Source organism: Triplophysa dalaica, chromosome 9 (assembly GCF_015846415.1).
Source record: "Triplophysa dalaica isolate WHDGS20190420 chromosome 9, ASM1584641v1, whole genome shotgun sequence".
NCBI lineage: Eukaryota > Metazoa > Chordata > Actinopteri > Cypriniformes > Nemacheilidae > Triplophysa > Triplophysa dalaica.
Genome location: NC_079550.1, coordinates 21,928 through 46,159, shown reverse-complemented (window position 1 = coordinate 46,159; position 24,232 = coordinate 21,928). Strand labels below are relative to the sequence as shown.

Sequence of the window (24,232 nt, the reverse complement as noted above, 5' to 3'; positions counted from 1 at the left end):
TTATCTTGTTACTGACGAAATCCCATCGAGGAGAAAGTATTTTACTAAATCGCTGAAATTGGGTAGTAACATTTGTACATATGTACTGCAGGCGCTGTTCTAAAAAAAAACATTATCTGTATTCAACTCATTCTGACGGTGTTTTTCTTTACATTATTACTGATGCTATGTAGTTAAATATGTATATCATGTTTTTTTTGACATGCTTGTCAAAATTGTAACATAGTTTACATCACTTTGAATTAGATTACTGAGGACTAGCCTGTAACTCTGTCTAAATGAATAGGCTAAGAACACTTGATATGACAGTAGGCCTGGTTAAGTGCAATGTGGATATGACAAAGTAAACAAGCATAATATTATTTAGGTCTTTTTTGCATTTTTTTCCATTTAACCTCTTGCTGAATGTAGCAAATCTATGCACATCATTTAAAAGTGTTATTGGATGAATGTGATCAAAAAGTTATGCTTGTTGTCTGTTAATTTTGTTTACTCTTTTATCCAAAGTATCCTGCAACACATAAGCCATGTTGATCAGAACATTTTATGTCCATCTTTCTTTAATCATGTAGATTATGTAGATTAACAAACATGTAAAATGATTCTCCGTGTTTATAAGGCTTCTGGTGCTGCTTATGTTAGAGAAATCCAGTGTTAATCAATGTATGTACAGTTGAGGGGCCTAATAATTGATGTTATGTCTTTACAGCTAATTATGAAAAGGAGAAAGGGGCCCAACACACAGCCAGATCTAGCCAGACAGCACCTCCTGGAGAGAATGAATATTTGTTGTGTTCTTGTATGAATATGAATTAACAATTAATATTGATGTGTATTGTTGTTTTCTGAAAATAAATGTTTATGAATATGAATGAACGCTTATTAATTATAACTGTTTTCAGTGAGGTACCATGGATCTGATGCCCATTCCACCTAAAACAGTACATTTTCATGATTTCATTTGAAAGAACGAACACAATTCTACCTTCTATACAAATTTCATGCAAATAAGGAAGTTACAAGCAAAAACGTGTGAATAATAAGCATTTTCGGTCACACGACTTCTATTGTAGTTAATGTTTACTATTTGACTATATTCCTCGGTATTATAAATATCATAACTTTCGCAATCCTCAACTGATTTTCACAATTCAGGTGTCGTCGTAAAGCGAATTTTCAGCTCTGTCTAGTCATGTGATCCATTTTAAGCTTAGGGGTGTTTGGAAATTTTGTCATCATACCTAAGTCATGTTGATCACTCACCTCGCGCTGCTCTGAGCTCTTCTACTGATGTGAGATCTGACACAGATCAGACAGCGAACACAGATTCTCAATCGTATTAAAGTAAAGATGTAAGCGAGACAAACTCGAGGAGTGAACTGGTCACTGACAGAACTGTTTGCACTGATAACATCCGGCTGTGGACGCTCGAGGCTTTAATGACGTCGCTTAGAACACAAAGCAGCCAATCAGAAGCGAGAGTCGCGCTGAAACGATTGATGAGACTGTCACTTCATCTTCATCTTCACTTTGAGTTTTGCGTTTGATTCAAACATCTTTTACTCATCTTCGTGTCATTCAAAAACATAATATACTATACCACATATACATAATGTACATTTAGCACAATAAATAAGTCACTTACCGCATATTTAAGTACAAATTATTTGTAAGTTATTTGTTTTTAATGTTGTTATTTATGTATGTGCTTCATGTACAGCAATGTCCCTGTTTATATGAGTCTGTGCTTCAGTGTTAGTTTGTTCACCACTAGGCAGAGTCTTTCTGGTGTGAAAAGTTCATGAAGTTAATGAATCAATTGAGTTGACTTTACAAGTGATGATTGATCTTTAGTGATGATACCTGCTGGTGTAAAGCAAACACAACACATCTTTGTATAGAACTAATGGGGTTATGGGGTTTCTTCTTAGTATATGACTGAGTTTTCTTATATAAAAGACTACATTTAAATTTTCTAAATATTTTTCTTCTTATATAAAAGCATACATTTAAGATAGTTATAGAAGTTCATGTACTTCTCTGATTTTAACAAAGGCTATGGGCCTCATAGGATGGGCACCAAGCAGATATGGATCTCATCCACTAAGCCTTACTTGATACTAATGCTTCTCTTTAATTAAAAGACAGGACTGTGCATTGCTTTAACATGACGTATGTTTAGAACGCTGTGTAATAAGGTTCAGCTTGTGGGTAAGGAAGAGGACAAGATTGGCGAGCCTGACACAAGTTTTTATTAAACATTTGTAAAACAAAAAGAGATTCCAAAATAGCAAAGTAAATCTGTGGCGAATTCCCCAGCACACCGTAAGATTCTTTTGTCTCGGATCAGTAGTCCAGTTTTAGTTCCAGTCAGCGATCACTCCCTCTTAGATCTCCCTTGTTCAGTCTGTGAGTCTGTCTCCCTCTGTGTGTTGTTTTCCTCCTTTTATCTGGTCTCTCAAACACTCTTTTTCTATGTCTCTCTCTTTGAGAGCTTACGACTAATGAACAGTACCGGACCCTACCTCCTGGGCCAGGTTGGCACCCAGCCCCCTATCCGACGTGTCAGTCTGCAACAGAAAAGGGAGAGAAAAGTCAGGAGAGTGTAAGAGCGGCCCACCACACAGGGCAGCCGTCACTTGTGTAAACGCCTGCTGGCACTGCTCCGTCCACTGGAGGGTATCTGCTGCGTCCTTTTTAGTAAGATCAGTAAGCAGGCTGGTGAGGTCCAAATGGTTAGGTACAAAGCGCCTGTAATATCCCGCCAGCCCCAGAAACTGTCTTACCTCCTTTTTGGTCTTAGGTCTCGGTTCTCTCTCCCGAATGCGGTCGTGACCGGACCAACAGGGACCGGAGGGGCTTCGCGAATGGCCACGGGGGAAACCGGTGAGCTATTCGAAAACAATGTGTTTGGTGTTCAAAGACGAGACCTTGTTTCTCATTCACTTTATGTGACTAAACTTTATTGTATTTGTCGCTGGAAGCACAGGCTCACAGCACGTTTTCTGCTGAAAAGGGGGCAGAGACTTGCAGCTCACTTGCACTTAAAGAGACACACACACACACACACACACACCAAAACAGTGCGTTTCTCCACACATGCAAAAGTGGGAATGTAGCGCATGGTATATTAAAAGATCTGTGGTGTATTATGAGCCGAAACTTTTCAGACACATTACGTGGACCCCTATGATTTATATAACATTTGTGTAAACCTAGAAAAAAAAAATCACCCCTTTAAATATACTGATGAGCCTTGCTGGTGTCTTAGCTTGGTGGAGTCGCGCTGGAAGAGTCGCAGGTCTTGACACTCGTCGGTCGGTACACGAGGAGGGCAGATGCTTACCTCTTCTGGACGATTTCCTTGCTGACCAATTTCACGTAACTTTCTGCAGAGACCCGATGTGCTCGATGTACGGCAGCTCTTTGCTGTGCATGAGGTCTGTGTTGACCGTGTGGTGCTGGAGAAAGAATGACAAGAGTTTAAGTCATGACACGCATTTAAAGGTACAGTGTCTAGACTTTTGAAGGATTTATTTACCAAAATGTAATATATAATACAAAACTATGTTGTGTGTGGTGAAGAAATACCTTAAAAAATGAACCGAAATGTTTATATTACCTTACAATGAGCGATTTTATGTATATACACCGCAGGGACACCCTTACATGTAATTTATCAAATTGCACGGCAATGTTTCCATAGTAGCACTACATGGACAAACTGAGCGCGTTTTGTAAAACGAAGGATGCACGGGACTATGTTCTTCTTCTTCGGCTGTGTTTTGGAGGCAGCTTGCAAAGCCACTACATAGAAGGATTGGCAAAATCCTTTGATAGCTTTAGCTAATAGATGAGCTGATCATCAAGTGAAGTAGCGTTTTTCCTTGTAAATTTTTAGCACTTTGTAATTGTATCATAAGTCCGTGTTGCATGGCCGTCTGGAAATCAAGTTAGAAATCATGTTTACAATCATAATTTGCATAAATCGGGTGTAAGTTATATCATAATACTGCTTAGCTTCCACATCCTCTCTTGTGCGGTCCTCCCGGGTAACGTTAGCTCCTCTGCCTCTCCTCGCCCTGCCTGCATCTCCAACACCCCTAACCTCTCCGCCCTCTTCCTCTCCCTCTTACTACCAGTGTTAAGTCCTCTGATTGACTCTGTGATGATGAGAAAAACGTCTGCTTAGACTTTCGCGATTAGATTACAGGCCTTCAGCATTAGCAAGCCGTTTCAATATGCTGTAAATTACGAACCAAGTTACCGTGCCAAAAAATGCTAAGCAAAATAAGCGAAAAAAACACTGACACAATGTTACAAAAGTAACATTAATAATCACTATAACGATTAGAGTAAATTTAATTTATTTATTTTTCTTTGTAAATAACCCTCATCACTTGACTTGCAAAGGTTATTCTCTGCTGTCTCAGACGACATCTACATTTACATTTACATTTAGTCATTTAGCAGACGCTTTTATCCAAAGCGACTTACAGATGGGGTAGGCAATGGAAGCAATTGGGACAGCATAAGTACAACAAAAGCATAAGTGAAATCAAAAAAGAAGACTGGTCTCATATAGCCTAACACAGTATACAGAATAATTCATTCATTCATTATTATTTTTTTCTTAAAGAGTTGAGAAGAAAATAGAGTTAGAACAGATCAGTCAGATGTTGACGCAAGAGATGTGTTTTCAGACGTTTCTTAAAGATGGCTACAGAATCTGCAGATCTTGTAGCAGTGTGTAGATCGTTCCATATAGGTGGAACAGATCCGGAGAAGGTGCGCGAGAGACATTTTTTACCTTTTTGGGATGGGACCACAAGACGCAGTTCGTTTGCAGAGTGTAGGGATCTGGCGGGTACATATGTCTGCAGTAGCGAGCGAAGATAGGGTGGTGCCGAACCAGTGGTGGTCTTGTAGGCCAGTAGCAGAATCTTGAATTTTATGCGAGCGACTATAGGGAGCCAATGTAGCTTAATGAATAGAGGAGTGACGTGTGCTCTCTTCGGTTCATTAAAGATAACTCTTGCCGCAGCATTCTGGATCACCTGTAGAGGTTTGGTTGTGCAAGCTGGAAGTCCACCCAGTAGCGCATTGCAGTAGTCCAGTCTGGACAGGACCAGAGCCTGTACTAGGACTTGCGTAGCATGCTCTGATAGGAAGGGTCTAATTTTCCTAATATTGTAGAGGATGAATCTACAGGACCGGGCGGTGCTAGCAATTTGATCTGTGAAGTTGAGCTGATCATCGATCACCACTCCCAGGTTTCTTGCCTTTCTGGAAGATGTGATGGTTGATGAGCCAAGTTGAATGGAGAGGCTGTGATGAGTCTTTGTATCGGCCGGGATTGCAAGCAGTTCTGTCATTGAAACTTTCAGCTGCAGGTGATGGTCATTCATCCAGAGCGGGATGTCGGCTAGGCAAGCTGAGATGCGTGCAGAATCTTTTCGTCTGGGCGAAAAGAAAGGTAGAGTTGTGTATCATCCGCGTAGCAGTGATCGGAAAAGCCATGTTTCCGGATGACAGAGCCTAGGGATGACATGTATACAGAGAATAGCGACGGACCAAACACTGAGCCCTGAGAAACACCTGTGTCGAGATGTTGGGACTCAGACACCTCACCTCTCCAAGATACTCTAAAGGACCTACCCGAGAGGTAAGACTTGAACCATTGTAGAACCATTCTGGAGACCCCCTTAGTCTTGAGGGTGGACAGGAGAATGTGATGGTTAACGGTGTCAAAGGCGGCAGATAGATCCAGTAGGATGAGAACAGATGAGTTAGAGGAAGCTCTTTCCAGTCTTAGGGCTTCAATGACAGAGAGCAGCGCAGTTTCAGTGGAATGACCGCTCTTGAAACCAGACTGGTTGCTGTCTTGGAGGTTGTTCTGGGTGAGAAAGGATGAGAGCTGGTTACATACAACATGTTCTAGAGTTTTCGCAACAAAGGGGGGGAGGGATTCCGGTCTGTAGTTTTCTAACACTGCAGGATTAAGAGAAGGTTTTTTTAGTAGTGGGGTAATACGGGCCTCTTTGAAGAGTGTAGGAAATGTACCAGTGGTGAGAGATGAGTTGATAATGTGGGTCAGAGAGGGAACAACCGATGGGGAAATGGCCTGGAGGAGATGAGTGGGGATGGGATCTAGGGGGGCAGGTAGTCGGGTGGTTCGAAGAAATGACTTTGGAAACGTCCTCTTCAGATACGAGAGAGAACGAGGGGAGCGAGCATGTGTCTGGGGATTGGGCGTGGTCAAGAGGCAGTGGTGCAGAGAATTGATTGCTGATGGCGGTCGTTTTCTTTACAAAGAACGACGCAAAATCGTCAGCTGTTAAGTCCGATGGAGGTGTCCGATGGACATCTCTGTCCTGTGTCCGTAACTTCAGTCTGTTGTTCGCCTGTGAGACGTAGATTGCAATTATCAACACCACCGATAATGGCCGCTATCACTTACGGAACCCTTTTGTCCTGTGACGGCAACCGTAGCTTCTCTAATGGGAGGGGGGTAGCGGAGCTGTAGGTTGCAATTTCCTACATCGCCAATAGTGGCCTCTGAAACTTACACACAGAACATTTAAGCCCAATGAAGTGTCCAAATATAAAAAAACATCCGACATACTAACCTTTTCAGGCTCTTCAGGTATTTGAGTGGAGTCTGTTTGGTCGATTTGGCCTCAGTGAGCTCACAGAGATCAAGCTTTGATTTCTCCCTGTTCCTCACAGACAACAGGGACGGCCGTTGTGGGTCCATGAAGGGGAGAAAACTAGCCACATTATCTACCTGAAAAGAAAGAAAAGCATTTTCGAAACACTTTCAAATGATATTCTCACCTCCTGTTTGAAATCTTCATTCTGGAGGTCTTTCTCCAGGTACGTGGCAAAGTCTTTCAGGAGCGGATGATCCAGGGAGTGTTTCTGATACAGTCCCTTCTCTGCCATCAGCTTCCTCGCATGACTCTTCCACTGCATGTCGGGCTCGCTGAAATGTGAAAAACAAAGCATGTTATAAAAGTGCATATAAGTGAGTAGAACAACGTTCAAAACAAAGAGCTTTATTCTCACATCTGAAAGGTCACTGCAAACTTCAGAGGGCTCAGTCTCCTCAGTCTCTGCCACAGCTGGTGGTTCTGGGGTGGTGCCCGTGGACGACATTGGCGCCACTGCACCCGTCAGTGCTGGAGGAGCATCAGTCACCACCACCTCAATCCACCTTTTAGAAAGAATTGAAACAAAGCTAAATTCACAGCTCCTGCAAATCACACAAACAAAAAGCAAGACGACACATTTCTGCTTCACCAACCTGTCGATGGGACTGGAGTACAACATGATCTTTGCCAAGTGGCCAGAACTGAAGACTATGCCAGACTTCAGAATCTCCAGAGAATTGGCCTTGGCCTTCTCCACCAGCTCAGCGATGGCCTCAGATGTGTGAATGAAGCTGCAGCTTGATATAATGATCATGTGAATGGAGACATTAGCGAGTCAGAATCAGTCCAGGTCCAGGGCTGATCAAATTATGACTGATTTACGGCTCTTAAATAAATGAATTAAAAAACACTGTTAACCATTTCTGTAGACATTACAGTATTACTGGCAGTAGTTTGTTCAAAGATAACTGAACATTAAACATCAACAAATATTTATCTTGACAGAAAAAAAAAGTTTGTTACTTTCACCCATTTGAAACCCTTTTAAACTCTTGAGCTTTTATTTATTTTTGCTAGAAAACAAGACAAAAATGCTATACAAATCTTGTCAACTTACCTTTGAGAAGCCATTCTTGATTGAAGAAGAAGGTTTTCCAAAAACTGCATCAAAAGAATCTGCGTCGGATGTTCTAGCAGAAAGTGGGTGACTGGTCCTGTGGGGTCTCCTCGTTTATATCTACCTGAGAGGGAGGGTCTGAAATTGGGAGGGGCTTCATTAATCATGTCAGTTTCGAACAAGATTTAAAATGAAGTGAAATTAATTTATAGTACATATACTTGTATTTTTGTTAAAGTGACTTTTTTGTTCAAGTTTACCAAAGCAAGTGAGTGCACATGAGCCTCAGTTTCACCAGACTTTAGACCTTATGAACAAAGGGTCACCAAGTGTTGTATCAAGTTTGGTCATGATACAGCACATTATTTTTGGAGGGGTCTGTGAGTTTTTTAGCCGCCCTACCACCAAAATCCACTAGGGGGCCCATAGGCTTCCATTGGTTTTAACACTTGGTCTGAAATTTGACCACAACAGACATTGAGATGCTTTTTGTTTATTATTTTTTTAATTTTCCAATTAACAGACACATTGAAAAATACAAAAGCACAGAAACAATATAAAACAATACATTTGTATGAAACTATACTTTTGATGCACACTAATTTATGAATCAATTATCATTTGTGTATCAACTTCTCTTCAGAAATAGATTATTATTCGAGACACTGATCAGATGTGTATTCAAGAGTCTCAGAGCTTTCCAATAATATATAGTTTGTCGTGATTCGATTAGAAATTAACGCACAATATTGACGCAAACTTCGCGTTATGTTTCCCATATACGGGACAATGACAGTTAACAACAAACAAGTACAATAACCTAACACAAGAAAGATTCATAGTTCATGTTGTGCTCTTTGTGTTTTTTTATTTTCGACATTCACTAAAACAAATGATTCTTACCTTAAAGTTGTGTTGTGGGTTGTTTGTAATTCAGGCACGGGCGACGCCATGTTTGTTTACGCGGCAGCATTCTGGGAATTGTAGTACCTCCGTGCTAGTAAAGACGTTAGGTCAGCAAGTCGCTTTTTATTCAACGTATATATAATGAACTACTAAATATATTTATATATCGCGAATGTGCATTGGACTACGTGCACAAACAATGATTTACTGCGTTCCCCTCACATATCCCTACACTCCAGTTCCCAGAATGCTTTGCAGCGTAAACAAACACGGCGGCGCCCTTGAATGAAGGAATTTGAACAAATGAACAGTACAAACAGTAAAACACGAGAGAAACCAAGCGTGTAGATAAACCAGAAACAACGTCGGAGTGTCTTTAAACCCCTCCGGTTTTAAAGGAAATGGGGAACTACTTTCTTCCGCCACGAATCCAAACCCAGCATACCTCCGCTACCGAGGCCAAACAATCACTTCCTTTATATTTGCGCTGTGCTGAGAGAGACTTTTAAAAGTCAACTCACCAGGAATGTGTTAATCCCATTTCTATTCTCTTGATCGAGACCCTCGCGTCCCACTCTGTAACATTTTTAAACAATGAGTGCAGAGCGCTGTCAATCAATTGCTATAGACACCGCCAACACGTCCTCCAATTATCATGGTGTTTTTCCGCCACCTAGTGGCCATTTTCCAGTATTGAAGTTTGCGCATTGTTGTGATTTACAGGTGAAACTCGAATAATTCGAATATCGAGCAAAAGTTCATTTATTTCACTAATGCAACTTAAAAGGTGAAACTAATATATGAGATAGACTCATTACATGCAAAGCAAGATAGTTCAAGCCGTGATTTGTCATAATTGTGATGATTATGGCTTCATGAAAACCCCAAATCCACAATCTCAGAAAATGAGAATATTGTGAAAAGGTGCAATATTCTAGACTAAAAGTGTCCCACTCGAATCAGCTGATTAAGCCAAAACACCTGCAAAGGGTTCCTGAGCCTTTAAATGGTCTCTCAGTCTGGATCAGTATGAATCACAATCATGGGAAAGACTGCTGACCTGACAGTTGTGCAGAAAACCATCATTGACACCCTCCATAAGGAGGGAAAGCCTCAAAAGGTAATTGCAGAAGAAGTTGGATGTTCCCAAAGTGCTGTATCAAAGCACATTAATAGAAAGTTATGTGGAAGGGAAAAGTGTGGAAGAAAAAGGTGCACAAGCAGCCTGGAGAGGATTGTCAGGAAAAGGCCATTCACAAGTGTTGGGGACTTTCACAAGGACTGGACTGAGGCTGGAGTCAGTGCATCAAGAGCCACCACACACAGACGGATCCTGGACATGGGCTTCCAATGTCGTATTCCTCTTGTCAATGTAAGGTGGTGAAATATGTGAGAAAAGAAGAACCACCAACCACCCACTGGCCCAATGGCGGAGTCCAAGTGGCATGGCGAAGGCATGCGCACGTTCTGTCTTTCCAGCGCTCTGGGTTGTTATAGTTAATGTTATTTTAACTTTGCATAACTTATCTGACTCCAAAAGATAAAAAGGAAACCTTGTTGAATGATATTATTTGTATATGATTATTATACGTGATAATAATCATGCAATTTTGGTCAATGTTTGATTCTTCTGCCTTATTGTAAATTACACTCCTTCATCCGATTCATGCTTAGAGTCTCGCGCCGGCCGTTACACGCGGATCTCACGGACACAAACTCGTCAGTCTTGGTCACTGCCAGAGGTTCTATGACTAGTAATACTCAGAAAGCATTATTTTATCTAGTTCCCTTAGACTATAAAAACTTAATCAAAGTAATGATTGTTTCTAACCAGAGGTCATGTCCACTCCATAGAGATAAATAGACCAATCTTACTTCCTCTGATGGTAGCTTTGTATAATCATGCCATAGTTTCCTATGTACACTTAGTTAGAATAATATTCCAATAACCAGAGGTTTGAGACTTTTCTCATTTAGATTGGTCAGACAACATATGTGCTGTTCTAAAGGGAAACATTGGCCCCTACGGTCTAAGTACACTTAACTAATGCCAAGTAGTTAGCCGGAGCTCTAAAATCTCAGCTGGCGTGCCCCAATACTCCACCTAATAGAGGATTTTAGTCCGTCACTAACCTGAACGTAGATTTGCGCTAACAAAGGATATAGTGTGATCTACTAAAGTTCATAAACTCAGAATATTGCAGAACAAACTCAAACATGGCAATTTATTAGTCAGGTAAATGTCTCTTGCCAATTACAATTCAATTCAGAGAATAAAAAAAAAAAAACATCAATTCCTCAAAGATTAGTCTACGAGTCTAAGACGCATACCTGACAGTAGAAAAAGATGCGATCGGAAAAAACACAGTTCTGTGTGTCTGAAGGCACCATGAGGTTCATCTTAGTAAGAATGCCCCAGAACATTTGACCAGCTTCCCTTAAATACTCAGACCAAAATATCCTTCCTCTCTGACATCCATGTCTGCAGGATAGTTAGATCTATCAGTTTTGGCATATGAACAATATGGAACACTACTATGTTATCATTTGGATCTATAACAAGATAGTCAAATCTATCATATCTATCATACCGAGTGGTGACATCTGACTTATCAATGTGTTCAAATCTTTGGTAAACTATTTGTCTTTGGAAAAACTACATTTTTCATCATGAGATTGACAATTGCAAGAATTGCCCATAACCATGATGGCCAACCAAAGAATATTGGGTTATAATCAACTCAGTAGGGGAGAGTGGGGTAAAGCGAAACATCGGGTAATGTGAGACACCCCCTGTATCTAGGCAACGGAACACATTTGTGGTCATGTGACCATTATGTTTTTGAGCAAAATTCCCCTTGGCCATGAAGAAGAAGACCTCATGCTGCTGTGGTAAGCATGTTTTTTTCACAAAAATATATTTTTTGCTGGTAAAAGTAAATTTTCTTGCTGTCAACTTAATCAACTGTTGTGCCAAAGCAAATTGATTCAGGTAGAAAAACTTATATCATACATGTTGATGAACTACCAACATATAAAACCTTGTGATGATGCTAGCTGAAGATTAGCCTGAATTTCTAAGAGAGATAGTTTTTTTCTAAAATATGGCGGTGGGGTAAAGTGAGACAAATGCTGTGGGGTAAAGTGAGACATGAGGCACAAGTTCAGTTTAGTCTAAAACATATGTTAATGTAATATTACATTACATATGTTTTATTTTTAATGTCATAAACACTGCAGAAAAACCACCATGCCAAGGCAATACACCAGGAAGACAACCTGGGGTAAAACACCCCTTGAGGAGATGGAGAGTGCAGCCGCTGAGGTCAAGGAAGGAAAGAAGTCTCTAAGAGCAGCTGCAAGGGATAGAAATATTGATAAGTCAAGCCTCCTAAGATTTATTAAGAAAAAAGAGAAAGGGGAAGTAAAATCAGTAGCCTGGGGTGCAGTAGCTGAGGCAAAGAGAATATTCACAGATGAGATGGAGGAGGAGCTTGCCAAACACTTGAAACAACTCGCTGAACAGTTCCATGGCCTTCCTCCAATTAAGTGCCGTCAACTGGCATTTGAATACGCAGAGAAAAATTATATACCTGTCCCTGCCAATTGGACAAAGACACAATGTGCAGGTAGGCTAGGGTGTGCAAGAGATCACATGATTCTGTAGGTTAACTAAGGCCAACTGATCTTGCCACAAAGCTAAATCGTATTGATAATAATGAATTGTTTACTCTAGGTGAAGATTGGTTTGGCAGCTTCCTAGCACGCCGCCATCTCTCTGTCCGAACTCCAGAGGCAACATCCCTGGGAAGGGCTACAGCCTTCAATAAAACTACAGTCGGGGAGTTCTTTGACAATCTGGCTGTGTGTGCAGTGAATGCTACTGGGAATGCCATACCTCCCATGTTTATCTTCCCCAGAGTTAAGTTTAAGGACTGCTTCATTATAGGAGCACCCCCAGGAGCCAAAGGTACCTCCACCAGAACGGGATGGATGAATGAAGACACCTGGGCTGAGTTCCTTGAACACCTGATACAGCACACTAACTGCAACCCTGACCATCCCATGCTGCTAATCCTGGATAATCTTAAGGCTCACATCTCACTCAAGGCAGTAGAAATGGCCAAGAGCAACGGTATTGTTCTGCTCACCCTCCCACTCCACACGTCCCATCGCATGCAGCCTCTCGATGTGACCGTGTATGGCCCATTCAAGATCCAATACAGCCGAGCTCTTGATGGGTGGATGAGATCAAACCCTGGTAAAACAGTCTCGATTTACCAGATTGCAGGACTTGTGAATGAGGCCTTCATGTCAGCAGTGACACCACCCAACATCATTTCTGGATTTAGGTCCACTGGGATTTTCCCATATAACCGAGAAATTTTCCCTGATGAAGCGTTTGCACCATCTATGGTGTCAGACCGGCCAAACCCTGAGCTGCACCCTGCCACTGCAGATGATCCACCCCCTGCAGATGATTTGGATGGTCCACCCCCTGCAGATGATCCCCCTTCAGATGAACCACCCGCTGCATATAATTCACTTGCGGATGCTAATCCTTCCACTGCGCATGGTTCACATGGATGTGCCTCGCCAGCTGACTAAGATGTGCAATGTGTTCCCAGCCAACCTGGATATGTGTCTCCTCGTGAAATCCTACCACTTCCCAAATTTCCCCCCAGAAAACAAACCAAACGAAAGCGTGTGAAGACAGCCATCCTAACTTATACTCCTGAGAAGCAGGCAATTGAAAAGGCTTATAAAGAAAGACAAAAGAAACTGGCAGGGGAAAAGAAAAATAGAAAAAAAGAAAAGGGAAAACTGAAAAAGAAAGCAACCAAAAAGAAAATCATAGTTAGCAGCTCTGAGGAGAGTGATGTCCCTGTCCCAATTGATAATGTGTCTGACGAAGAGAGCTCTGAGGATGAGAGAAGTGATTCAGGGAACACAGATCTGTCCGTGGGTGACTTTGTCATATTTAACTTTGCAACCAAACACAGGAGCGTCCGTTACATTGGCATGGTTGAGAAAGTTGAGGATCATGAAATACTTGCACAATTTCTCAGAAGAATCCAGGCAAACACGAAAGTGTGGGAGAGACCCACGTTTGCTGTAAAGGAAAATGATGTGGCACATGTTCCTAAAAGTGATGTGGTGAAGAAGCTGCCACAACCTAAAAGGCCTGGAGGAACCACACGGAGAGAGCAACTCTTCATCTTTCCCTGTAACCTTCAGGGCTGGAATGTAGAGTAGACCTAGTTGTAGAGTTGTAGACAGCAGGCTGGTGTTCTAATCCAGGTGGGTCTAGTCCTGTGTTCCAGGCTGTTCTAGTTGGTTCTGATTGTCTTTTGGACAATCCTGGACACTAGCTGGCTCTAAGGGTCCTTTGTTCTGACCCCCAGACTGCGTTCTAATCTAACTGGTTCTATCTGTCATTTGAATGTTAATTAAAACATTTTGAATTATATTATGTTGTATTTGATTTGTTCAGAGTTACTGTACTTTCAAGTTACTTATTTTTTCAAAATAATGTGCTTAACTGACCAATCGCCATGATTCTGTTACTAGTCCAACATTACTTCTGGAATGTGTGGTTGTCAAACTAGCTGTCAGGATTCTAACTGTTACAACATGTGTTGTTATGGTAGTTTCAGAGTGGAAAAAGTTAGTGGATCAGTTTACCCCCAGCTGGTTCACTTTACCCCCTTGATTTTTCTGGTCTGTCTCAGTTTACCCTTAAGCTGGGGTAAAGTGAGACACAAGACCACTTTTTTAAAAACAATCATATTTTCACTGCCCTTCGTCCTGAATACATTCTGGTAATTTCCATTGCTAGGAAACATCCTGAATTAATGGGAAATGTGTAAATTTTACTAATATATCATTTTAGCTCGCTTAGAGGGGAGCAAATGTAAAAAACGTCTCACTTTACCCCTCTCTCTCCTTCGCCCAAAGGGGTCTAAAGAGAGACTTTTGCTCTTTAAGGCCAAAGGATTCAAAGTTATAACCAGTTGTACACTTGTCAGGACCAATAGATGGATCTGTGTCTAGTCTTCAATTACATATGTGTTTTGTATCATTTTTTATCATTCGTTGTGAAATTAGTAAGAATTGAAATAATGAAATCATGAAATCTAGCACATGTGGTATGGAAGGATAGTAACATTTCTAAATATTGCTTCAAAACAAACTTTTAGTGTATATTTAAGATTGGGACATTAACAAATGAATCAACAGATGAAAAAACACACACAAAACCAGAATTTACAATGCCACCAAAGAGCAAAACAACAAACATATAGCTGTAAAATCTTTTATCTCACCAGTGCTTGTCAGCAACTCATTGACACTTCACAAATCAGTGTCACTGTTCAATATGTAGGTGATTGTTCAAAGGTACACTAAACATTATTATTAAATGTGTTTTAATATGGATGAACTTGAGCTAAATTGTATGATTCTGGATAGGTGGGGGTCAATGTGGTCTGTAAAAATCAAAATTTGTTTTTGCTCGGTTAATGAAGTGTCTCTGCTCACATCATCATAGGAGTCGGAGACAATGTAGTTATTGTTGTGGGGTTTCTTACCATCTATATAAACATCTGTTATTTTCTGATTTGTTACATTTTATTTCATTTTATTTATTTATATAGCACAAATAACCTAATGTTGACAACTGTGCTGTTCAAGGGTGAAAGAAAAAAAACAATTCAACGTGAATAAATAAATAAAAAATCATCCTTGCTGTGTATGATGAATGTAAAATGTATTTTGAACGCATTGTTTATAAGCAATCAGAACAATATGGCCACACTTTAGAATGCTACCCATTTGTTACACATGTACTAATGATGAGTAGATGTAATCACTTGGTGTGACCAGGAAGTTGAATAGATTTACATATACATGTATTTAAGAACCAATAAAGATGAGGGTGTGGCCACACTGAGTCACATGACCAGGAAGTTGAATAGATTTACATATACATGTATTTAAGAACCAATAAAGATGAGGGTGTTGCCACACTCAGTCACATGACCAGGAAGTTAAATCAAATATTTCAGAAAATTATATAAAATTAACAAAGCCAGCTTCCTATGTAAAACTTTGTGTACCATGTGTGAAAATCGATTGTGAATACTGATAGATCTGGATAGAAACGGTTTCTTGTTTATTTCATTTTATTATTCTATTTCATTTATCACATTTATTACAATATTCATCATATGTATTCATTCCTTTATTTTATTATTCACTTCTATTCATATCATGTGCTCTTTATTTTCCTGTTGTTTAACCTGGGAGTTGTATTGTGTCTTATGCTGATATGAGTATCCGTTGGTCTCCATCTCAAGGTTCATAATAATGTCATGAGACAATGTTTTGATACTGTAATCTTGAATGTTAAAAACACATATTGAATCTGTTTCTAGTCAGACGAAGTTTGGCAGAGCTTGACTGAGCATCAACGCACAACTGAGATTATTCAATAAATCATTTGTCTGTCTATTTAACATCACTTCGTCTCCTGCCTGCTGTTCTTCCCTTCAGCTCTATATCTCCCTGTTGTTTGGGTTAAAGGATTGACTCACAACGGAGTTGATATCTCCAGGTGTAATTTGTTCCTGACGGAGAGAGATCTAGTGAACCTGGACTCAAAGTTTAGATCTATAAGATCTACAAGCCATATCTCATAGTTGGATCTAACAATACAATACAATACAAGTGGTGTGGCAGCGCTGGGTCACATGAACAGGAAGTTAAAAAGATATCAATATTTTCAAAATCACAAAAAAATCTTTGTTTCCTGTGTGACAAATGTTTGTGAACATATTCCAGTGGGTGTGGCAACACTTGGTCACATGACCAGTAAATTAGATATAATTTTATTATTTCAAATTTTTTAATACAATCAACAAACACTGATTTTCGTATTCACGTTTTCATCTGTCGTTTGTGAGTCGTCTGTTGACAAGGACAGTCTTAAGAAGATTACTGCTGATTCCCTGTGTGACACTGTCTATTATACCCATGCCACCCATAAAATACATTATATGACATGTTGTGTTGCAATTTTTGGTGAAATCAATCAAATTTCATGGAGTTGGTCAGCTTTGTGTCAGTCAGTGTCCGTTACAGCTCTTGGCTTTTTGTGTACAATGTATTTGAATCTACCTCACTTCCTGTCCAGATGGCACACGTTTCCTTCGGGATGAGATTCACCAGCTAGGGAATCACCTGGAGCTCAAGGAGAAGGAAATGGGCAAGGGGAGGAAAGCCAACGAGGAGCTATGATGCACTTTCAACCTCTTACCTCTTTTTGGGGGTTCTGCAAATGGTCAGAAAACGTTGAATATTAATATCAATGTTATGGCAAAAGCTAATACAAATTTAAAAGCAATATCCATGTTAAGCATTGATAACTTAATGTATTCATTCCTCATCTGCATCTCTCAGCTGACTCTCCGTGCTGAAGAGGAAGAGGAGAAGAACAGAAGACTCAAAAGAGAAGTAAGTCCAGCCCTTTGTGAGCCTGCAAACGAAAATCTTACATTTTTAGGGTTGAAACCTTTTGTAATTGTGAGGATTTTTATTCTTCTTCTCATAATTTTTCTGCCCTTAAACTGATCATGCAGCCCAAACCGTACGGCCGACAGAGTTTAGACTAAGTTGACTGAAGTTGTCTCAGCAACAAGAGCTTTTTTGGTTAATATTTAACTGTCTGATATCATTTGAGTTTTCATTATTTACTGATGTATATTTAAATATTTTATATGCTGTGAATATATTTTATATACAGAGAATGAAAGATGTGAATGAGCTTTGTTCATTTTGAAAGACTGCTTAATTCAGTTGGATATTGTGGGCTGAAAAGTTACTTGAAAATGATAAAAAAAGCTTTATTTGATCAAAAAACATTTCTATTTGGTTGAATAAAAGTAATGTTTTAGACAATGTAATAATTGTAATAATTTTTATGTCAAACTCAAAGTCCATTTGGTTAATCCACTTAAAGGTACGGTGTGTGTACAAGATCAGGATGGCACCACCTCCGCCTCATTTTGAGCCTGGAAAAACCCTGTATCCGTCTGTATTTTAAATGCAGGCTTTTTAGAAAATGTGACACAGAAGTTATTTTATAACTCATGAATCTATAATTCACCTTTCATTTGATATCAAGTTATACATTTAAATGAACCTCAAGATTAGAGACAATAACCCAGTTTATACCTGGAAATCCCAAGAAGCCACGTGATTGGCTGAACAGTGTTGTTTATTTCACTTTCAGGTGACATCACTTCCTGTTTACATTTAAATGAACCTTAAGGTTATTTAATAACTTTGTTTATATTTGAGAATTCTAAGCACCCACGTGATTGGCTGAACAGTGTTGTTTATTTCGCTTTCAGGTGACATCACTTCCTGTTTACATTTAAATGAACCTTAAGGTTATTTAATAACTTTGTTTATATTTGAGAATTCTAAGCACCCACATGATTGGCTGAACAGTGTTGTTTATTTCACTTTCAGGTGACATCACTTCCTGTTAACATTTAAATGAACCTTAAGGTTATTTAATAACTTTGTTTATATTTGAGAATTCTAAGCACCCACGTGATTGGCTGAACAGTGTTCTAAAATACTGTGTCGTTTTGCTGGAAGCCACCACACTCAAAACCTAAAAGCACACTGAAGAAAGAGCATACAGCATCTTCTCTGAGATATCCCTTGAGATTTTACAAACAATCACTACTTTTCTCTGAGCAGTTTACTTTCAACACCATGAAGGTATGTTAATCCAACCTTGTGGTAACATAAAAAATACTAAGGCACTTAAAAAAAAGATATATCCCCTTGATCAATCTGTACTCAATCTGTCGCTTCACTTTTAAAGCGAAGTGCAGATGGTAACTTCTCTGGTCCAGGCTATAACCTGAGAAAGAGCAGAAAACCTTCGAGCCCTCTGAAGGATCCCAACCTGTCTGACAACCTTGCAGTGATAGCACATGCAGTCAGCTTGGACCACAAGTACAGCTCCAAGTCTGGTAGCTCTCACTCGACACATAAACAACTAAAGGGCATAAAGCTAGAGAACCACTTCTTTAAAAACGCAGCTGTAATTCCTGAGTTATCTCCAGTACATACAAACACTCCAACACAAGCCCATGTTGTAGCACATACAGTCAGCTTGGACCACAACTACATCTCTAAGTCTGGCAGCTCTCACTCGAAACAACTAAAGGGCATGAAGCTAGAGAACCACTTCTTTAATAACGCAGCTGTAATTCCTGAGTTTTGCCCAGAACTTACAAAGACTCACACCGTAGCCCATCTGGTGCAGACCAGCCCAGAGGAACCTCTTTTAATCCATGGGAACAGCACAGAAGACCATCAAAGAATGTCTCGTGCTGTGGTGGATTCTATGTTAAAGAAATCCTCTGGCAAGCCTCTTAACTACAGCCTACAGTTAGGGCTTTGTGTGAAGCAACGCCTCTGGAAAACTCTAAACTGCCCCACCATGCTTGAAGAAGAGCAGCCTGATGGACTCATCCAAGTTAAAGAGATGTTCTCCAGACCAAGCCTAAAGAGATCTGCCCCTCGTATAAATGTGGACATTAGTGGTGAACCCCTGCCATACGCACCACAGAGGAAGAGACCCTGCCTGTGACATCCATGCAGATCCTAGATTATATTTAGTGTCTATAATGTACATAGTTCTTGAATAAATGTTTGTTCCTTATAACTATGAATCTGTCTTATTTATATTCAACCTTCTCATACAATTTCATGCAATTGCAACTTAACTACTTGTTGGAATATTCGATTAAAAAAAAGATTCAAAATCAATAAAATCACTTTACAAATACATTGAAAATAGTCAAGTAGCTTATCATAAAGTATGTATTTGTGTGAAAGAGGTAAAAAACACAATTTAATTACTCTTATGAATTTTAGGTGAACTGTCTTTTGCGCACAGACAAGATGAAAGAAAATGTCAAATTAAAAGAAATAAAGAAATGGACAAAGATGCAAAAAGAGACTATTATAATTAGTACAATTATGCATTAAAGGGATAATCCAACCAAAAATGAATAAATGAGGATGAAACATCTGATTTCCCTTCATCATCCTTCTCCAAGTAAAATCCTGTAACTCTGTCTTACTTGTCAGATCTGATACAGAATGGACATTTAATTTCAGTGACACTGACACCACAAAAATCACAAGAAACAAGGCAATCTGGGGAAGCACCTAAGAATGGCACACATGGATTAATGAAGAAACCTGTCCTGTGCGCTTTTGTTTCATGAGATTTCTTCTGTTCTTCTGTAAACATATCAAGTGCATATTTCTCACGAGAACATCCCCAGGTAATAAAGTCTGATGTAAATGTGTATGATTGGGGATAGCGTACACTGTTGATCAAGCTCTGAGCTGGTGGATTGGGATCAGTACAACATACACTTTTCATTTTAGATGCTGTGATTCGACCAGCACGAAACTGAAACCAGTTTAGAAGAAGCTTGATCCCTTATAGCTATTGCTCTTCAGATACTGAAATCTTTCAATGATTACAAATGGACAATACATCACTGTAGTCCGTGTGAAGTGTCCCCTCATGCCGCAGTTCAGTCAACACCAGGGGAAAGTTTTCACTCATTGGTTTGGGAATAAAGTGGTCTGAATAAGGCTCAATCAGGGATAAATTGCAGAGTTTGAGTCAGTTGTGCTGAGAGTGTTGAATAATGATGATAATTCATCTCTGGTAGGAGGCTGTGTTCTACTTTCTTTAACAGTAGAACTGTCACTTTCTTTTTCAAATGACTGCACATAACCAGATCATTCACTCTAGCAGCTATTTTACTTTATATTTCTTTGCTGCAAACCAGGCAATCTCTCGACATTCCTTGTACTCCACTTTTGACTAGGGATACTCCGATCCGATATTTGTATTCCTTGTTATGGATGGGCAACCGCTGTCCGTCATAGTGAACAATGGCTTCACTAAATTTGTGAATCATCGTTCGTTATTTTGTTTTACAGGGAAAGGAAATTAATGTTAAGTCGAGCCTGATGTCTTACACAGCAATGCACACAGTTTATTAAGTAATTGTGCACTTTAAAAATGTTACCTTAGTATCGGATCGGTACTCTGTATCGGCCGATACTGAATCTCAGGTATTGGAATCGGAAGAAAAAAAGGTGGATCGGAGCATCCCTACTTTTGACATTCCAGTAGGTAACATCCAATGCGTCTTTTCCTGCGTCACTGTCTTTGAGTCCCTCAACTTCACTGTTGCTTCAATCAGAAACAACAAATCAGCGACATGTGTGCACGTCTCCCCCAGGCCAGCCATACAAGTACAGTGGGCTCCAAGAATCCTTCCAGACTTTCCTGCAATCGTATTCACTGAGAATGAAGTACCTGGACACAGTCTAGTTTCAGTTCAAGAGCCACACATCTCTCCTCTTGGTAGTGGGGATCCTGTGAGTCAAGTTTATGTTTGAAGGCCATTACAACGCAAACAGATACAGACAGACAGACAGACAGACAGACATACACAGGACAGACAGACATACACAGACAGACAGACAGACAGACATACACAGACAGACAGACATACACAGACAGACAGACAGACTGTATAAAGAGAGGTTGTGAGAGTTAGTCACAGGCAGGCAACTTCAGAGACTAATTATATATGAACAGTTACACATGTTTATTATTGCACAGGCTTAGGAAGGCTAAAGGCCCAAATGCATCAGTGTGAAGTGTTTTAGTTATGTTTAATAGTGATGATGGCCAAGAAGTGAATAAAAGACTTTTATCTTTTTTTGGACCAGAAGAAGTGCCTTGAATTTATTTCTATAAATCGAGTTATCTTATATTGAAATTAGCTAGCCCCGTTCAGCAAGCCTAATTTCTTGTTATTGTATTATTAGCATTTTCTTACGGAAAAGTGTCTCTATTGATAAAGCAAACAGCACGATTACAGCGTCCGAAACATAGCAGAGGGCGCGCGTGCCTGTAACCATGGACTGCACGTACGCGCGAAGGAAGTGACGTCAGCCTCTCCTGTATATATATTGCCGAAAGGGCCACGCCAGTTTCGTGGACGGTATGCACCAAAACAGTTTTATTAACCTTTATTAGAATCGACATTTGCGGGTCCGAAATGGTTCATTATAAACACTTTTGCCCAAAAACGAACTCTAAAGACATTAGTTTTACGATAAACTGATGAAAACATCGCCGACCGGCGCCCTCCGAAGCCCCGCCTCATTAGCTAGTCAGAGCAACAGCCAATGGCGAGTCGCCATAGGCAGATCAGAGAATACGACCATAATTCACACATTGTTAGTAATACTTTTGCAAACAATCACATAATAACCTATTTTGACATTATGACGTGAAATGTGGAGGACTTTGGAGACATGAATGTGCCTAAAATGTCATAAACATAACGCAGCACTTAATTGAATGGGTATCGATGCTTCGTTTGTTTGTTTGTTTGTTTTTGAGCATCTTCACAAAACCGTCTTACGGTGTGCAATGGGAGAGATTAAGAGAAAAGTGTCTCTATTGATAAAGCAAACAGCACGATTACAGCGTCCGAAACATAGCAGAGCGAGCGCGTGCCTGTAACCATGGACTGCACGTACGCGCGAACGCGCGAAGGGTGTGACGTCAGCCTCTCCTGTATATATATTGCCGAAAGGGCCACGCCAGTTTCGTGGACGGTATGCACCAAAACAGTTTTATTAACCTTTATTAGAATCGACATTTGCGGGTCCGAAATGGTTCATTATAAACACTTTTGCCCAAAAACGAACTCTAAAGACATTAGTTTTACGATAAACTGATGAAAACATCGCCGACCGGCGCCCTCCGAAGCCCCGCCTCATTAGCTAGTCAGAGCAACAGCCAATGGCAAGTCGCCATAGGCAGATCACAGAATACGACCATAATTCACACATTGTTAGTAATACTTTTGCAAACAATCACATAATAACCTATTTTGACATTATGACGTGAAATGTGGAGGACTTTGGAGACATGAATGTGCCTAAAATGTCATAAACATAAAGCAGCACTTAATTGAATGGGTATCGATGCTTCGTTTGTTTGTTTGTTTGTTTTTGAGCATCTTCACAAAACCGTTTTACGGTGTGCAATGGGAGAGATTAAGAGAAAAGTGTCTCTATTGATAAAGCAAACAGCACGATTACAGCGTCCAAAACATAGCAGAGGGCGCGCGTGCCTGTAACCATGGACTGCACGTACGCGCGAAGGAAGTGACGTCAGCCTCTGCTGTATATATATTGCCGAAAGGGCCACGCCAGTTTCGTGGACGGTATGCACCAAAACAGTTTTATTAACCTTCATTAGAATCGACATTTGCGGGTCCGAAATGGTTCATTATAAACACTTTTGCCCAAAAACGAACTCTAAAGACATTAGTTTTACGATAAACTGATGAAAACATCGCCGACCGGCGCCCTCCGAAGCCCCGCCTCATTAGCTAGTCAGAGCAACAGCCAATGGCAAGTCGCCATAGGCAGATCACAGAATACGACCATAATTCACACATTGTTAGTAATACTTTTGCAAACAATCACATAATAACCTATTTTGACATTATGACGTGAAATGTGGAGGACTTTGGAGACATGAATGTGCCTAAAATGTCATAAACATAACGCAGCACTTAATTGAATGGGTATCGATGCTTCGTTTGTTTGTTTGTTTGTTTTTGAGCATCTTCACAAAACCGTTTTACGGTGTGCAATGGGAGAGATTAAGAGAAAAGTGTCTCTATTGATAAAGCAAACAGCACGATTACAGCGTCCAAAACATAGCAGAGGGCGCGCGTGCCTGTAACCATGGACTGCACGTACGCGCGAAGGAAGTGACGTCAGCCTCTGCTGTATATGTATTGCCGAAAGGGCCACGCCAGTTTCGTGGACGGTATGCACCAAAACAGTTTTATTAACCTTCATTAGAATCGACATTTGCGGGTCCGAAATGGTTCATTATAAACACTTTTGCCCAAAAACGAACTCTAAAGACATTAGTTTTACGATAAACTGATGAAAACATCGCCGACCGGCGCCCTCCGAAGCCCCGCCTCATTAGCTAGTCAGAGCAACAGCCAATGGCAAGTCGCCATAGGCAGATCACAGAATACGACCATAATTCACACATTGTTAGTAATACTTTTGCAAACAATCACATAATAACCTATTTTGACATTATGACGTGAAATGTGGAGGACTTTGGAGACATGAATGTGCCTAAAATGTCATAAACATAACGCAGCACTTAATTGAATGGGTATCGATGCTTCGTTTGTTTGTTTGTTTGTTTGTTTTTGAGCATCTTCACAAAACCGTTTTACGGTGTGCAATGGGAGAGATTAAGAGAAAAGTGTCTCTATTGATAAAGCAAACAGCACGATTACAGCTTCCGAAACATAGCAGAGGGCGCGCGTGCCTGTAACCATGGACTGCACGTACGCGCGAAGGAAGTGACGTCAGCCTCTCCTGTATA

General features: G+C 40.2%; 3 protein-coding genes and 1 long non-coding RNA gene across 21 annotated transcripts; 2 read left to right on the top strand and 2 right to left on the bottom strand.

Annotated features, from left to right (window-relative positions):
* Window positions 1–542: 542 nt before the first annotated feature.
* LOC130428419 (uncharacterized) lies at window positions 543–8,993 on the bottom strand. 18 transcript variants are annotated; one of them, XR_008907461.1, is made up of 8 exons: window positions 8,674–8,993; window positions 7,771–7,908; window positions 7,307–7,444; window positions 7,069–7,216; window positions 6,630–6,985; window positions 6,461–6,564; window positions 3,234–4,163; window positions 543–2,891 (listed from the first exon to the last, which is right to left on the bottom strand). XR_008907461.1 is itself a non-coding variant. In XM_056756428.1 (7 exons), exons 3-7 carry the CDS (start codon window positions 5,679–5,681, stop codon window positions 2,522–2,524), a joined length of 942 nt encoding a protein of 313 aa, XP_056612406.1. In that variant the 5' UTR covers window positions 5,682–5,896; window positions 6,461–6,564; window positions 6,630–6,843; the 3' UTR covers window positions 543–2,521. The 18 variants fall into 18 exon arrangements, 8 of the variants coding, with proteins under 8 accessions (XP_056612406.1, XP_056612409.1, XP_056612408.1 ...); XR_008907460.1 differs by having other exon boundaries at window positions 7,307–7,450; window positions 8,674–8,959; XM_056756428.1 differs by lacking the exons at window positions 7,069–7,216; window positions 7,307–7,444; window positions 7,771–7,908; window positions 8,674–8,993 and adding exons at window positions 4,811–5,460; window positions 5,659–5,896 and having other exon boundaries at window positions 543–2,570; window positions 2,787–2,891; window positions 3,347–3,461; window positions 6,630–6,843.
* A 2,555-nt stretch (window positions 8,994–11,548) lies between these two features.
* Window positions 11,549–13,305, top strand: LOC130428956 (uncharacterized). Its single transcript, XM_056757262.1, has 3 exons — window positions 11,549–11,568; window positions 11,917–12,305; window positions 12,413–13,305. The coding sequence occupies exons 2-3, from the start codon at window positions 11,927–11,929 to the stop codon at window positions 13,282–13,284; spliced, it is 1,251 nt and encodes a 416-aa protein (XP_056613240.1). The 5' UTR covers window positions 11,549–11,568; window positions 11,917–11,926; the 3' UTR covers window positions 13,285–13,305.
* A 3,405-nt stretch (window positions 13,306–16,710) lies between these two features.
* LOC130428257 (uncharacterized) lies at window positions 16,711–19,423 on the top strand. Its single transcript, XM_056756112.1, has 2 exons — window positions 16,711–18,468; window positions 18,575–19,423. Exons 1-2 carry the CDS (start codon window positions 18,463–18,465, stop codon window positions 19,346–19,348), a joined length of 780 nt encoding a protein of 259 aa, XP_056612090.1. The 5' UTR covers window positions 16,711–18,462; the 3' UTR covers window positions 19,349–19,423.
* Window positions 19,424–19,565: 142 nt separating this feature from the next.
* LOC130428259 (uncharacterized) lies at window positions 19,566–21,265 on the bottom strand. Its single transcript, XR_008907431.1, has 2 exons — window positions 21,107–21,265; window positions 19,566–20,980 (listed from the first exon to the last, which is right to left on the bottom strand). It is a non-coding gene; the product is annotated as an uncharacterized LOC130428259 (long non-coding RNA).
* Between the last annotated feature and the right edge of the window lie 2,967 nt (window positions 21,266–24,232).